The sequence below is a fragment of the Lycorma delicatula genome, chromosome 10, assembly GCF_047948215.1.
Source record: "Lycorma delicatula isolate Av1 chromosome 10, ASM4794821v1, whole genome shotgun sequence".
Lineage (NCBI taxonomy): Eukaryota > Metazoa > Arthropoda > Insecta > Hemiptera > Fulgoridae > Lycorma > Lycorma delicatula.
The window spans coordinates 69903552-69921325 of NC_134464.1; the positions used below are offsets into that span (position 1 = coordinate 69903552).

Genomic DNA, 17774 nt, shown 5'->3' on the forward strand with positions numbered 1-17774 from the left:
ACTGAAGAACTGAAGGCAAAGATCCGAGAAGTAATTGCGGAAATTCCAGTCGAGATGTTACGTCAAACCATGAACAGTTTAACGAAGAGAATTTTACGTAGAAGAGGAGGTCACCTGCAAGATGTCATCTTTACAAAATAAACTAAAATGTATGTTTCCTAAAATGGCAACATTTGTATAATTACATGAAATAAAATTCATTTTCTAAAAAAAATGTTTCATTAACGTTATTTAATTTTTTTAATTTTCCGTTTCTTTGAATCACCTGTATTTACTATGTATCCTACATCCTTAGTATTGTTGTCGTCCTTTACGATAGAAATCTTAACAAAAAATCCCTCTTTTGCAAAATTAATTAAAGCCTAATCTTTATTAAATATATGGTAATCTTCACAAATTTTCTTTTCCCCTTCTATCAATTAATTAATAATTTGAATTATTAGTAATTTGAACACTAATGAATGAGTGACAGAATGAAACAAGATCTAATTTCCACACAAAAAAAAAAGAAAAATAAGAAGCAAATAAAAATACGATGGTAAAATAAATTTATTTCTTATAAATTATTACCTAATAATATTGTCTTGAGTTTAAGCTTCTTTTCATTTTTGTAATTTATTATTTTCTACTTTTTGGCTGCTGTAGTACAACACATAAAATACACTACCCGGTCAAAGTACGACATCGTTTCGTACGTCTTTTTATTTCTATAAATTTAGGGGACCTCTTTGAGTCCAAAAATATTAAATTTCTCCCTCTCCTTCCAAGCCAGATTTAAACATTTTAGGTCCGCTTTCCCAATTAAGAAAAAAAATTTGATGTGGAACATCAAATAATTTCCTTGTAAGCCTGTTAAATTACATATGCACATTTTTTTTTTTTTTTTTTTTTTCTATGAAAGGTACATAAAACTTTATTTCACTACTAACTACTGATTTTTTTAAATATTTTTTTTTATTATTATTATTATTGAATTATTATTTATTGTAAAAGATTTTTCAATAATTTTTAATAAATTTATCATTAGTAGTTATTAAACAAATCAATATATTTAAATTTAAAAAAAACCAGAAGTGAAGTCGAATTCGAACCGATGTGTCTTCCCCTTCTAAGACCCAAATATTTCATTAATTAAACATTTATTTGGCTATAACTCTGGAACTAATGAAAATAAATACCGCTTATGATATATCGTTGAAATGCTCTCAATGAGTACTTATTACTTCAGTTACGAAAAAGTAAAAAATCCTATTTTTTTTTTTTATTTTGGGCTTTTTTGGACATTTTTAGTCAAGTCGATTACATACGTCACGCCGAAACTAGTCAAAATGGATTCAGGCATGGTCAAAATGGATATACATCCGTTGAAATCTGAAAACTGAAATTTTTCGTGATCAAAATACTTCCTTTACTTCGTACAAAGATATAAAATTCAGCTATTTCAATCAGCAATGAAATTTATTTTATTTTTTTAAGTTGTTTTTTGTACTGGTAGTCATTTTAATACAATAGTTCTTTTTTTCTAAAACAAAAAAAGTTGCAATTTCATTGCAGATTAGGTAATCTTTAAGAAAATAGATTGGACGTTGTCTTCCGATTTATAATTCTCCTGATCAAAACAAATTTAATACGAGATATATTTTTTTACTCGTACATATATATATTTTTTTTAATTTCTAAAAATAACCATTCTTTAGTAAAATAAATATTAATAAAACAATTTCTGATAACTTGACAATCGTACAACCAAAAACCCAAAAGTCATAAATACAAAATAAACTTAAAAATATAAGTAAAATAATTTAAAAAATATTTTTAATTTTTTTTTTTAAATTTTCAATAATGGAATCTAATTGCATAAATTGACGGAAGAAATCAATTTACAACCGCGATTCTTTTAATGATTTTTTTTTTAAAAAAACAACAAAAAAAACGGTTCAATTGTTAAGCTATTAAATCAATTAATAGGTTTCACAACAAATGCCCTCATGCGTTATTTATATCAATTACTCACTTCTATCAATTTTGGCGTGATGGTACTTATTCTACTGATTTTAAAAACAAATTTACGAAAATTAGTTAAGTCATCAAAGATCTGAAGTGGTACGAAATAAATCAGATCACCTGTAAGATAAATTTTATTCCCTTTTTTTGTAGCTTCAGCCCTGTAAAAAAATTATTTTCTGGTAGTAGATATAAATAAGAAATATTTACTCAATCTATTTGTATCTCCAAAATAGATTTTACCGACAAAATAATTAACGGTAAAATATTTAAAAAATAATTAAAGTATATAGTAAACTTCAGAATAATGTAATTCAAATTAAATTATAAAGAAACATTTCAAGATTTTTTTTATTACAAGTGATTTCAAGACATAACCCATCTTAGTTAAAAATATTATTTTGAACAAACTTCAACAATTATTTGAAAAATAAAAGATTATTAATTGAATCTTTTCTTAGTAATGCATCTGTATCTCTAAAATGTTATATTTGGCACGAGAAACGTTTAACTGATGGCTAGTTTTACAAGAATTGCATCAGATTTAATTATATGAAGTAAACTCTCTACTAAACACGTATAATTTTTTGGGAGTAGAGGTGTGATTGTTGTTCTTACTATAACTACAACTTAATCATAGAATATGTAAGTAAAAGATATACTGTGGACGTAATTAGGAACAAATAGAATAATAAATTACTCGACTCTTCAATTTAATCGGATCTGACCCAAAAATGTTTATTTAAATATGGTAAAAAGATGAGATTTATTTTCTGTAGTAGAATACTTTATACCGGGTAATCTGTTCACAAAAGATAATGTTGGATTGAAAAATTTAAACTAAAAGTAACTTATTGGGTTGTATTTTATTATGATAAAAGAACAGAAGTTTCAGGTATCTTCAATATTATCTGTTTATTTCCAAAAACGATTTTTTTGAGAATATTGAGAAAGAAACGTCTTTGTTTTACACATGTAAATGAAAATTTATATTTTTATCAATCGTGTAATCGATTGTAAAATAATAGGAATGAACATAGAAGATTTAGCACTTCATGTTTAAAGTAATCCTTTTTTAAAATTCTAACATTCCACGCTCCGACTCGTAGAATGTTATTTTTTAATTTTCTGGTGACCCCTTCCTTAGTAATTCTCACCCGGAGATCCAAACGGGGGACTGGTTTATCTCCGATCTTGTTAAACATTCTCCACCTCCATCTTGTTACATGAACATGAAAATGCAGAGAACTACATTTTCTTGGAAAAAAAGCAGCTGTAGTTTTCCATTGCTTTCTGCTGCGCAGTACTTAGAGGATTGAGTGATGTTGATAAGGCCATTTAAGTCGTCCTGACCTACGCTCTTACTGAAAGAGCTGCTGCCCTCTTTCAGGAATCATTCCTTAGTCTGGCTCTCAACAGATACCTCTCCTATATGGTTGCACCTTCATTCCAGCTACTCTACCACTGAGCACTCAAGCCCGCTCACCATCGGCAAGGTCTCATGATTAATATAGGTAAACATAATAGATAGCTTAAAATAAACCGTTTCGTTTTTTTAAATAAATTTTTAACATAAATTTTATATTAAAATTCTATTAGGTGAAAAAAGAACTCACTAATTTTCTTTTCCAAATTAGTAATCTTTAAGGAAATTTAAAATTAATTTAAAAATTACAGGCTATGTTAGTTATAAAATTAGAATATTAGCCAGCCAATAAAAAGTTATATCCCCAAAGTATTTTGGTGTACATTTTAAAAAGTAATATAAAAGTTAGTTAATTTTTTTCACCTTACTGAATTTTTTTTTTTTTTTTTTGCTTGATATCACCACATAAGCTTAAAGATTGTGCGTGGGATATGAAAATGGAATTTTGTAGAGTATAAAAAATGTAACTCCTGACTAGAATTCGAACCCGGGACCTCCGGATCTATTTAATTTAATTTTATAAACTGCCCAAAAAGGAATGTAATGTATTCAGGGTGTATGTATGTATGTTTGTTCCACCGTAGTAGCTCAACGGTTGAACCGATTTAGATGTATAAGCCCGCGTTAGTTAACTAGCTATATATAGAGTATAGTGTCATAAGCTATATATATACTGTATGTTTAAATAAATTTAAAAGAATTGGAAAAAAAAATTATACTACATACAAAATTATCACCCTTACGCTTTTTAATAATCTTATATTGGTACAGTATAAAGATCAATGTTTTTTTGTTTTTTTTTGTATTAATTTTTAATATTTATCTCTTGTACTTTTACAGCTTAAATAATATACAAAATTTTCTTTGTTGCAGGTATAGATATATTAACATAATATGGTTTTGCTGTGATTGGCTGGCGATGAGCAATAGTTGTTACAACCCATTTATATACGGAATATATAATGTAAGTGAAAAACATATTATTTTTTATAGATGTTCAATATAGTTATTTTTGAGTATTTTGATATATATATATATATATATATATATATATATATATATAAATGAAACGAGTGATCCTGACAGAATTATGAAATAAATTGAAGATAGAATTCATTTATATAGTCTATACATATGCATAAAACTAACATTTTCTTTATGAATAGTATAATCGAGTTAGTTAAAATTTGCATAAAAGATCCATCCAACCATAAACATATTCTAATACTGCAACTATATTCTTCGTTGATCGTAATTTCTTGGTCAACTTTCCCATACTAATGAAGAGACAAGATATTTCTATCAGGGCTTCAAGCCAAAATTTAGCTAAAATCGTTGCATATTAATGTAGAAAACGTTTACTGCTTATATTATTTCTTGATTTTTATAGGGTTTAACAACTAAAGTAATTTTAACTTTTAACTAAAGTTTCATTCATTCCTATCTTTTTATATATCTGTACTCGTCTTATAATTTGATATTTTATATATTACATATATTTATAAGTTAGAAGAAACAATGAACGGCATGGATGAAGTCCTACGCAAGAACTACCGTATTAAAATAAACAAGAACAAAACAAAAGTAATGAAATGTAGTAGAAATAATGGACTACTGAATGTGAAAATAGAAAGAGAAAAGATTATGGAAGTAGAAGAATTTTGTTATTTGGGAAGTAGAATTACTAAAGATGGACGAGCAGAAGCGATATAAAATGCCGAATAGCACAGGCGAAACGAGCTTTCATTCAGTCAGAAATATAATTTGTTTACATCAAAAATTAATTTAAATGTCAGGAAAAGATTTTTGAAAGTATATGTTTGGAGCGTCGCTTTATATAGAAGTGAAACTTGGACGATCGGAGTACCTGAGAAGAAAAGATTAGAAGCTTTTGAAATGTGGTGTTATAGGAGAATGATAAAAATCAGATGGGTGGATAAAGTGACGAATGAAGAGGTGTTCCGGCAAATTGATGAAGAAAGAAGCATTTGAAAATATATAGTTAAAAGAAGAGACAGACTTATAGACCACATATTAAGGCATCCTGGAATAGTCGCTTTAATATTAGAGGATCAGGTAGAAGGAAAAAATTGTGCAGTCAGGCAACCTTTAGAATATGTAAAACAAATTGGTAGGGATGTAGGATGTAGGGGGTATACCGAAATGAAACGACTAGCACTAGATAGGGAGTCTTGGAGAGCTGCATCATACCAGTCAAATGACTGAAGACAAAAAAAATTTATAAGTTCAACTGAACTGGTTACCTAGCTCTTTACGGTTAGAAGGAACGGTGTTTTTAGCGGTAAAACGAGTAATGGCTTCATTACTCGTCAACCCCTTTGAGAAACAAAATAAATTTTATATGTTTGTAAAGTACATAAAATGTACTCATGGTTGTAAAACTTTTGGATTTTTTTTCACCTGTACAATATGTGGTTTTTGGGTCCCAAAATTGCGACATTTTCAAAATCTTTGGCGGCCATTTTTTTATTGAAGGACACTAGTTTTTTTATAAGTACTAGTACCTAAGAGTTCAAAGGTAAAAAACAAGCCTGTTACCCTAGGCCATTCATTATTTATTCTGGGCCCAAAATTTGAAAAAAAAACGTAATTTCAGTAAACATTACAAGAGTTGGTTATATAACAAAATAAATTTTGAATACAGTAAGATGAAGGTCCGTTTTTACTCTTTACATAAAGCTTTTTTGACCTCTGTAGGATGTAAAATAAGGATGCTATAGCTCACGGAATAAGCGACAAAAATGGATGTTTTTACATGTTGGCGAGAATAGTCTAAAAAAAAATAATAAAAAAGTTTTTAAAAATACAAAAAAAAATATTTTTTGGCCACAACATGGTTGGTGTAGTTATCATATACCAAATATCATGAAAATCAAAAATAGTGATACTGTTCATTTGTTAAATTGAAATGGAATACTCCAAAATTAAAATAGTTGCATTGTAGAAAAAAAAATTAAACAACCAATGTTGTTGAATTAAAATGGAAAATCCCTAAAACCTGTAAGGGGTTCCATTTCAATTCAACAACGAATTTCTTATGCTCATTCACTTTTTCAATATGGAATCGAGATACGGGGAGGAACATATGACACCCAACTTAATAAAATATTTATGCTCCAGAAACATTTAATTAGAGCACCTCTTGGTAGACGAAGTTTATATCCCGGTACAAGCTTATTCGAAGAATTTAAAGTACCTACTTTGAGACAAATGAGACAAATTGAATTTAAAAATACACCGTACAATACTCGTTCAGCAGGAACAAATAGTTTTCCCACATTCTTTTAAATATTAACTGATTTCAAAGTCAATTTTCGTATTACTCCAGTACCTTTTCTAACAAAGCTCTCAATCATTTTAACATCCAAATAATAAATAGTAATTAATCAAAGAAATAGATGAATGGGTGAAACACAATATATATTTTAGATTACCAACTTGAAATATAAAAATAATCCTCACTAATAACAATAAATTTAACATATTATTATAATGAATAGCATACAACAAAATAAATTAATATACTACTTCACATTAAAAAATCTACATATGTAAAACTGTAAATGTCGAAGTGAATGCTAAGATTGTATAAATTCATGATACTATTCAGTTGTCTTATCAGTATTTCTTGTTGTCTTAACATATGTTGGGTATTTTCTTTATTTCTCCATTATGAAATTTTTTTCTATTTATTAGATTATATATTTATTGTATTTTATTTTATTTAATTTCAATGTAAATGTAAACAATTTTTCATTCTGGTTTATGTATTTTTTTCTTTTACTCTATTTTACTTTATTTAATTTTTCAATTTAATTTTTTTTATTTTTACGTATCACGTTACAAAAATCATATATTTTTATTTAGAAAAATATTTTATTTTCAATTAGTTATTTTATTAATCATCCTGTTATAATGATATGAACTCGCGGCTAGCGCTCAAGGCTTCTTTTGCTAATGCGTCAACGATAAATATGTTGAATAAAATTGTATATTTAACAACAAATAAATTGAAAAAAAAAATGTAGAAGCATTTACGCATGTACTGGAATTAATATAAAGTGGAATTATATTTACAAGATTTTGAGAGAATTGACTCCAAAGAAATTCTCTACCCTCGCCACCCTGGTAGATATTGATCCCCCAAAATCTTACCAATAAACTGTCCCATACACAAGAGTCTCTGTATCAAATTTCATCAAAATGGGTTAATCTAGTCAAAAGCTATTAACTTTAAATCACGCCAACACACGTACAAACCTTTTTTTTTTATTTTGTGTCCTGAAACGTCAAGAAATGAAAAAAAAACATTTTTTGATTGATTGCCATTCTTTCCTTCTTGCAGCATAGCTCTAGAACTGTGATGACAGAAAAATAAAAATTGTTAAAAAATTGGGTTTTGAATTAGTAAAAATTGTCAGCAATTCCCAGGAATTAACTATATGTTACAGTAATTAAACCCTGACACAACGAACAATTTTTTTTTTATTATAGAAAATAAACTCTCAACTCTGTTTAAATAATTTTTATGTTTATTTAATGAAACAAATTCTATTTATTACACTCAGTAGGAATTTATAACTTAAATTAATTATGCACACCAAAAAATGAGGGACAACCTTAATTTGTACTACATATACTTGTAACGTGTTAGGCAAGTTTATTTGTATATTTTTATATGAAATGTTGATAAATTTATTACCAAAAAATTTAATAAAAATTAATATCATTTTTTCCTAATTTTGGAGTTTTCATTATTCAATTTCTTAATAAAACACAAAAAATATATTAAAATTAACAATGTAAACTAAAGTATAAATACGTATGAAATAAAAAAACAGAGTAATGGCATGAAGATTAAATATTTAAAAAATATATATATTGTTAATTGTATGTTGTGTCAGAAACTTAAGCCACGTTTACTTTAAAATATCCTAACTTTGTTATTTCTTTATTACCTACCAGAACAAAATGAAATAAAACACATGTCTCGTCGAAGGATTCTTGATACATATTTATTATCCTCTGGACAGTTACAGCTTAGAAATGTTTTGTTAGTATGTTTAACAAGGTTGTTAATAGCTTTGAGGATTAATGAAAGCATTACTAGCACGTGTTTTTAGGAGATGAGAAAAACAACCTTAGAGATATGCGTTTGGTATAGACACGGTACACATATTTATTATATTGTTTAAAAACAATATAAAAAAGTTGCTGTATTTTTCTTTTTATATACTGAAAGAAAAAGAAAATTCATTATATTTAAAATAATTCTCATGTCACCATTGCAAAGTTATAAACCAGTTTCGATGAGATCTATTAAAAAAAAATAACATATTCAATAAATCAGTTAATATTATTTTATGTTTGACAAATTTTAACGTAAAATTGATTTATTTTTAATTATTAATAATTGTATTTATATAAAGAAATCTTTACAAAATAAAATACTTATGGTAAAAAGAAACTACATACTAAAGTTATACAAAAAAAATTTAATATAACATAGAATTAATGGAAGCAGAAATTGTATTTAACCTTAATTAATTTGCTGTTAATTAACAGAGTTTATATTTCTATAATCTAGGGAGGTCAGGTAACTGCGCTTATAGTCATGGCCATTTATCGCCTTCTACCGTAATAATGTACAATTTAATTAGGGAATATATTTAATTACCTTATCTTATTCCATCACAAAATGAAATCGTGTAGATACACATTTAAAATATTATTTATTACCACATTCCATGAAACCATACTCTAAATTTTACACAAACAAACAACACACACACACACACCATCACCACCACACCCGAACTTAGATTCTAATTACCAATCGTTTTACTGTTTTTTTTGTCGATACAAAGAAAAGATTAGTCATGAGCCTATTAAATCTCTAAAGATCAAATAAGAATGGCATTTCAAACTTGTACCTGTTTTAAAAAATAAATAATTAAAACAGTTTCAAAAATGAAAAAATTAACCGTTCTACAGGTAAAAGTAATATTCTAGTGAAAACCAGAAGAATTTTTGCAATACGTTCGTTTATAATCTAAATTATAAGAAAAAACATGTTTGAATAAGAACTGGAAGTTGCAACATTATTTATTCGTACGGTAAAGAGGTATTGAGAAAAGTTACAACATTCACTTTCATACAAATTTTTAGTTATAAACAACAACCATTCAAAACTAGTATAAGTTCAATTTACCAATCGGAAATCACCTTCCATATTTAGATAAAATAAGTTATAAAAAACAAAAAAGAATACGTATATATTCTTTTACTACACCTTTGTAATCTGATATGAGAGTGGTGATTGGCTGGAAGATTTCGCAACTACTATTATGGTCCCAATCGAAAAGAAGAAGAATACATTGAAATGCGAGGAATGTAGAACCATTAGCCGTATATCATATGCAGCTAAGATACTACTAAGAGTGTTGAATGGGAGACTTTGTGGAAGACTAGAGAGATCGGGGAAGAGTAGTTTGAGTTTAGAAGGGGGAAGGGAACAAGGGATGCAATAAGGTTAATAAGAGTGATCGGAGAAAGAGAATAAATTGAAAAGCAAAGATATTATTTATATGTGGTCTTCATAGATCTAGAAGAGGCATTTGACAGCGTGGAATCGGATAAATTGCTGAGAATCTTAAAGGAAAAAGGAGTCGCTTGGAAGGAAAGGAGATTAATAAGAAAACTTTACTTTTCAGAGAAGGTAAAAATAAAGATTGGGAATGAGATCGGAGGGAAGCAAACTTGGGAGAGGGGTGCGGCAGGGATGTTGCATGTCACAGACACTGTTCAATTGTTACCTGAAAGCAGTAATTGAAAACAGTTTAACTGGTAATAAGGGTGTAAATATTGGAGGAAGGAGCATACAGAGCATTAGGTTCGCTGATGACATGGCGGTGTTGGAAGAGAGCGAGTACATGAGAATAAATCAGACCTGCGAGGAGTATGGGATGAAGATAAATACAAAGAAGACAAAAAGCATGATAATTAGCAAATCAACCAAAGTGCAAAAATTAGGACTGGGGAAAATAAAGTTGAGCAAGTGGCATCCTTCAAGTATCTGGGATGCATCATTAAGGAAGATATGAAGTGTAATCAGGAAGTTAAAGAACGAATTGCTATGGCAAAGGAAGCATTCAGCAAAATGAGGAGAGTGCTATGTAGCAAACTAGATCTGCGACTAAAGAAAAAATCTGCGAAACGTTTCGTGTGGAGTGTGGCCTTTTATGGGACAGAGGCGTGGAATATTGGAAGGGAGACGAGAGAAGACTGAAGGCCTTTGAAACGTGGGTTTGGAGAAGTGTGATGGAAAAGATCAGCTAGACGGAGAAAGTTCGGAATGAGAAGGTGCTTCGTAGAGTGGGAGAAGTGGTAGACAATAAAAAAAAAGGAAAGGAATTACTATAAAATAAAACGTTTTTATAATGCAAGACTCACACCATCACAATAATTAATTATTTATTTAATAACTAATTACACAGTTTGATAAGTCAGATTAATCGGTTTAAAACTATTATAGACCAATCCTAATACATAAATAACTAAACAAATCGCGATACAAATAGGAAAAACTCTGACCAATCACTACAACTATAGTTTTAATAAGCGATCACACAGTTTGATAAATCAGACCAACTGGATTGAAAACAAACATAGAAGACATAAGTAACTTGACGAATAGCGACGCGAGTAGGCTAAACTCAGGCCAATCACAATAATAATCATTTTCATTAATAACCAATCACACAGTTTGTTAAATAAGACCAATCGTATTAAAACAAATATAGACAAAGCTTAATATACTCTAATAAATAAGTTAAAAAATCGCGGAAGTGAACCATGTTGTTGGTACTATATCCCAACCAATTACGAAAGTAGGTTTTCACCACTGTTACTTTTTTTATTTTTACTAAAACAATTTTTTGATATATATTTTCAAAATTTGGAATAATATTTTTGGAATAAATCCACACATTTACCGTTTTCATTATATGAAAACGGTAAATGTGTGGATTTATTAGTTTTTGTCAATACTAGCTACAAGACAGACTATGAAACTTCATATAAAATCTAAAGTTAACAATTTATCCAGCAATTTTTAAATGTGATTCACCAGTGTACCAATAAATAATCTTTTTTTTTATACAATTTTCTTCTTTTTAATTGGCATTTCCCCCTGTGCTCTCTACTCAACGGTTAAATTTTAAAAATAACTATACCAAACTAAACTAAACTATCCGCAACTAAAGAAAGCTTTACCATTTTTTTTTCGTTTTCTTCAACAACCAATAGTGTATGAACTATTTATAAAGCATTGTTAAATAATGATACACAACATTTATTTCAATGTTTATTGCCGATCAAATGCAATACAGAATCTTTTTTTCGAACAGATTTTCATAAAATTAAGTTTTAATTATCTTTAAAGATGTCTTTATTTGATTGGTCATTTTTATTTTAAATTTCGATTGATTATTTTTTCTAAAATATTTAATTATTTCGGTTTGTAATACTGAACGTTTTGTTTCATACCTGGTAAAAATCTTTCATATTTTAATACACAAACTTCTTACGTTGGTATTAAGATTCTTTGAGCTTTTTTCACAGAATTTTACTGAAAATCAAGTTCTCTATAAGTTTTATTTAAAACTTTTATGTGTTTATTACCCATTTAACAAATTTATTTTACGCTAAACATAAAATAGTGTTTTCCGACCCCAATTTTTTGTTTTTTACCCCAGATTTTTTAAAAACTACTAAAAAAACATTTGCGAGACCTATTTTCATATAAAACCAGTATATTTATCTCTTATCTTGGGTCTCAAGAATGATAATCTGGTTTAATTTTACCGAAGGCGAAAAAATTAGGGCAAAATCTTTTTCCAGCCGAGAACATATAATTAAATGTACATTATTCTTTATTTTCACTACCACAACATGACCTGAAAGTTTTTTACATTTCAGGAACCACTCTGTATAAATATTATAAAGAGTTTGTTGTAGACCAGATAAAACCTGATATAAAATTATTTCTTTGAACTAAATTATTTTTGTATCTGGAATTTTAGTTGCGGTTTATATTATAAATTTCCACACATACTCTGTTACCGTATTATTAAAATTAAAATGTTAAGAATTTATATAATAAAAATTCATGTTATTGGAACAATAAACATTGATGCAAAAATAGCAGAATTATAAAGACCAACTAAAAGGGAAAGAATGAAAAAATATTAGCGAAACATCAAAGCAAAAACCAACACAAAGTGATGAGCTCCATGAAATATCAAACGGGAAAAAATAATGCTATTAATTATACATCGTTCCCACTTTGATAAAGTGTTAAAAAGAGATTACTTCGATATTTTTTAATATTATATATATCTATCCAAGCTTGAATTTTTTTCTATGAGTTTAATTTACAATCGGTTTCCAGTATATGTAAATCGATTGAGAAATTATAACACGATTGAAGACTATCCAGTGATACTCCTCATCTAATACAAACAATACTTCTCAAGAATAACACTTAATGAGGGTGTACCAATACTGATTGATAACAAAACAAATAAATATAATAAATTATTAAAATTAAAAAGTAACCGATTTCAACACGAATAAGTGAGACTTAACCAACTTCAAAATGATCAATATTGAACAATGTTAATAGAAAATACGATTGAAAATAACAAAAATAATACTAAATGTATAAATTCAAGTGGAATAATTTCAACGGACAGTTGAATTCTCACCTTACTCATCACAACGTAAATGGTATACAACCACCTGTAACATAAAAATCTGAGACAATAGATATAATAAAGAAACAAGTGTTTGAAGAATAATTTATACCATAGTGGTCATCCCAATCTATGGATTTGATATCCTATCGTCATACATCACCCAGGTCTATCTAATACATGGAGCCTTTTTAATTATCTAACCGTTCACACTATTCTCCAGCAGATTTACAGCCAGATAGTTCACATGTATATTTAGTTTAGATATGTAGTCCATGCTTACCCTCTGGAGGAGGATTTCATGAGGATTTCCTCACTAGAGATCCTTAGATAGTCGTGGACCTCATTGTACGAATTAAGGCGCCTCCGTTGTGATCCTAAGTAATTTTGCTTTGGAATTTCTGGATGACGTTGTATTACAAGTTGTTCCTCATAATTGTATACCATAGTCCTATAGATGTTATAGGTCGTATTCTTCAAATATGAATTAAAATGTTTAAAACTAATTTTTCGGTTGTATATTTTAATAGTTTTTTCAATATTATTAAAATAATAGAAAAATATTTTTATACTTTCTTTATTTCTAGGAGAAAATTAGTTACAATTATAAATTAACAACAAATATTAATTATTTAATTTATGATAAATAAAATAATTTGTAAAACTTTCTAGTAAATATTAAAAAATCTGATATGAACACCACATGTCTTCCTTGTACGCCTGTTAATTACATATACACCTTTTATTTAAATGAAAAGAGCATAAAATTTTATTTTATTAATAACTTCTGAAATTTTTTCGTATTTTTTTTTTAATTGTTATTATTGAACTATTATTTATAGGACTATTATTCAACAACCAGAGGTTAATAATTATTAATAAACCAATATATTTAAATTAAAAAAACGAGATCAAGTCGGATTTGAACCGATATGCCTTCCTCTTGTAAGATCCAAAAATTTCATTAATTACATTTTATTTGGCTATAACTGTGGAACCAATGAAAATAAGTAACACTTATTATATATCGTTGAAGAGCTCTCAATGAGGGCTTATTGCTTCAGTTAAGAAAAAGTCCAAAATCCAATTTTTTGGGATTTTGGGTTTTTTGGGCATTTGGTCCAGTCGAATGCAGTCAATAGGGGAAGTGCACAACTAGATGTTACAGCAGTCTTAAATTAAAAATGTTAACATCGTACGGCTATCATTTCTGAGTTATGCAAAATACATACGTACATACGTATGTACGTACAGACGTCACACCGAAACTGATCAAAATGGATTCGGGGATGGTCAAAATGGATATTTCCGTTGAAATCTTAAAACCAAAATTTTTTGCGATCAGAATACTTTCTTTACTTCGTACAAGGAAGTAAAAACTTTATTAGTTACTGTTTAACATAAATAACCTTTTTAAGTACCTAAAGAAAATTAGTTAAAATAATTTTCAAAAATAATATAATTAGTAAAACTTTCTATTAAATATTAACAAAACTTTCTTAGTTACTTTTAACGTAAATAACCTTTTTAATTACGTAAAGAAAATTAGTTAAAATAATTTGTAAAACTATTTGTAAAAATAATATAATTTGTAAAACTTTCTATTAAATATTAACAAAACTTTATTAGTTATTTTTTAACAAAAATAATCTTTTTAATTAAATAAAGTATGATATCAAAATATTTGCAATAAATCTTGGTTAGACTAGCAAGTCCAAATTGTTTTACACTATTTAAAATACCTGAAGAATTATTTATCGTATCATATATATATATATTAGTTTCGATTATAAAATATGTACCAAGCGTCTTATAAGTGGCTTAGATGTTTTTAAATAAAAATTATGCTACTGATTGTTGTTAAAGCGACTAAATTTTTTACTCATTTTTTAAAAACACTGTCAGAAATATTTTTAAACTCTTTTCATAAGTGTTATTTGTCAATTGGTAATAATTATTTTTTTATTAATTTAAATAAAATTGTATATATATATATAAAATGATATTAAGGTGTAGGAACCTACAAATAAAAACACATGCGGATTTACATAGTTGCAAAATTACTAATTTTCGTTGTTTACGTAAATGTTTTATGTTGTTTACGTTGTCTGATATCTTGGTTCTACCACACTGAATCAAAACTTTTTAACAGGAAGGTGGACATGTGATGCATGAGTTTAACGCATATTTTTTGCGAAAAAAACGATGGGTAAAACCATTACTTAATAATTGCCTTCGTTTACGAGTTAAGCAATCAAAGTTGCAATACTAAAGTTGCATTTATTAATTTTAAAACATAAATAAAATAGGACAAGTCAATAGTAACAATGTCAATAAGAATAATAAACGACAACAATAAACACATAATAGTAATAACAACTACTACAACAAATGGCAATAATAAAAATAAAAAACAGTGGTTACATACGTAACAGAATTTAAAGTAATCGTCACGATTTATTTACAGGTAGTTAAATTTAAAATCAGAATTTAGTCCCATTGACAAAACACCTTAACATGACCGCCAATTTTAACACTTTTACCACTAGACTTGTATTAATAACAATAGTACAGTAGACAAGGCAACTATAAAGTACTGCAAATACCTTTGCTGTTCAAAGATAAAACTGCCCTAACAATTTATGAATGAAATTTTCACTTATAGTCTAACCGCAAATCACCGAACCGTTTCTTGTTTTCCTGTACTGTCCACACTGGAATTACTTATGATATCACGTTAATCGCGTCGAACGTGTACAGATTAAAAATTAGAGTATTCGCAGAATACTCTCCCTTCAAACTCGCACAATAACTCCTCGCTTAGAACTCTCTCGCAGTACTCTCTCGCCGACTGACTGGTCTCCCCGAAGTATTTATACTCCTGTCCTCTTGACCTACAGAACCGAACCAAATCCGAAGGGTGAGAATGATCGACCACCCTCACATTTTCCCATGAAATTCCTACCCTGGTCCGATAACCTCTTTTCATTAAATATCTGTTTAGGTTTGCCAGTGGGCAGTATTAGAAAGGAGGATTGTTAAACGAACCTGTTAGCTTTACGAAAAGGTTTCTTTTAGCCCCTTTCTGGATTTCTCCATTATTATATTTTCTACCTTAGAAAATATAATAATGGAAAGTATAATTATTTCTCCATTATTATACTTTCTTCTTAATGGTAGCAATCTCTTACTCACGTCGTACACCGGTCTTGTTACAGTACATATTTATGTTTAATTGTAATTACAAGAACAAAAAAAAAAATCATATATATGATACTAAATGGATAATTGATAATATTTTTCAGTATCGATTTATTTGTATCGAAAATAGTTGTGTTTTTAAGATCTGCTATGGTACGGAATGAATGAATTACAGTAGTAAAATTTATTAATTTATTAAAAAAAGTAATGTATTTTAATCTATTAATACACAATATAGTAAGAAAAAAAACCAAAAAAAAAAGTAATATTAATAGAAAAGTAAATGTATAAATTAATTACTGTCAAACAATAAACGGCAAAATAAATCATGTCACGTTCCAAAGACCATACAAAAAACAGCATAATTTTGAACTTAACTCATAAATCAAGAGCTGTTAATCGTTTTGAGTATTATAATACCAAAATCGTTATCATTCATCTAAATGAACAATAGACAGCTCAAGTTAATCTATATCAACAAAAGTCCAGTGTTACCTCAACCGTCAAACTAGTAATTGATTGAAATCGTAAATTATTACCCTACCATATTTTGTTGTTCTATAGATTGTATCACATAGTTCTCCATGGACTTTCATAAGCTATTCTATTCGTAAAGAATAATTGAAGAAGTTCATAATGAACATTTGTAAAAAATGCTTCGTTTGCGAGTTACTGCTAGTGAAAAATTTCGCTTAGATTTCAGCTTCCCCAGTGAAATAAGGTCGTACTGAAATTTTTTGGACGTTAATTAAGAGACAAAATTAGTGATGTATTATGGTTGGTGAGCTGAAAATTCGAATAAAATGGAACAAATAATCGTATCTGCAGTAGTTTTTGAGAAATCTGGAATGAAAACTAATAAATTGGGGTAAAAAAAAAACTGTTTATGTTTGACGTACAGTAACTTTGTTAAATGGGAAATAAGCACATAAAACTTTTAAAAACTCGTAGAAAATTAGATTCTAAACAAAAGTGGTCTATAAGTTAAAAATTAAAGAATTTAAAAAAAACTAGAAATTACACAATTATAAAATTAAAATAAATAAATAAAAATGGCTTAGAAAATAATTTTTTTATTAATGACAAAAATGCAATAAGTTATTAAAAAAATTATTTCAAAATTGGCAAAAAAAAAACAGCTGATCAACAAAGCACAATACTTGTCGAATAATTGTCGTCTTGGTGTCATACCTTTTGATGTAATTATTCTAATCCTTTATTATCGCTGGTTCATGTATAAATAACGCCTTTGTAGTTTATATTTAATTATTTTTATTGAATGTGTAATATATATATATATATAATATTATTGTACTTGTAAATTTATATGAAATATCATTGACCTTATAATTGAATCTTATATGTAA

General features: G+C 27.8%; 2 protein-coding genes across 2 annotated transcripts in view; both read left to right on the forward strand.

The window, feature by feature from the left end:
- Nucleotides 1–17774, forward strand: part of LOC142331725 (uncharacterized) — a 499803-nt gene that overhangs the window by 254647 nt on the left and 227382 nt on the right. The window lies entirely within an intron of this gene.
- The window catches only part of LOC142331408 (RYamide receptor-like), a 177548-nt gene that overhangs the window by 147734 nt on the left and 12040 nt on the right, over nt 1–17774 (forward strand). Inside the window, exon 7 of the mRNA XM_075377297.1 lies at nt 4304–4394. Coding sequence (XP_075233412.1) covers nt 4304–4394 — 91 coding nt within the window. The remainder of the gene's footprint in view (nt 1–4303; nt 4395–17774) is intronic.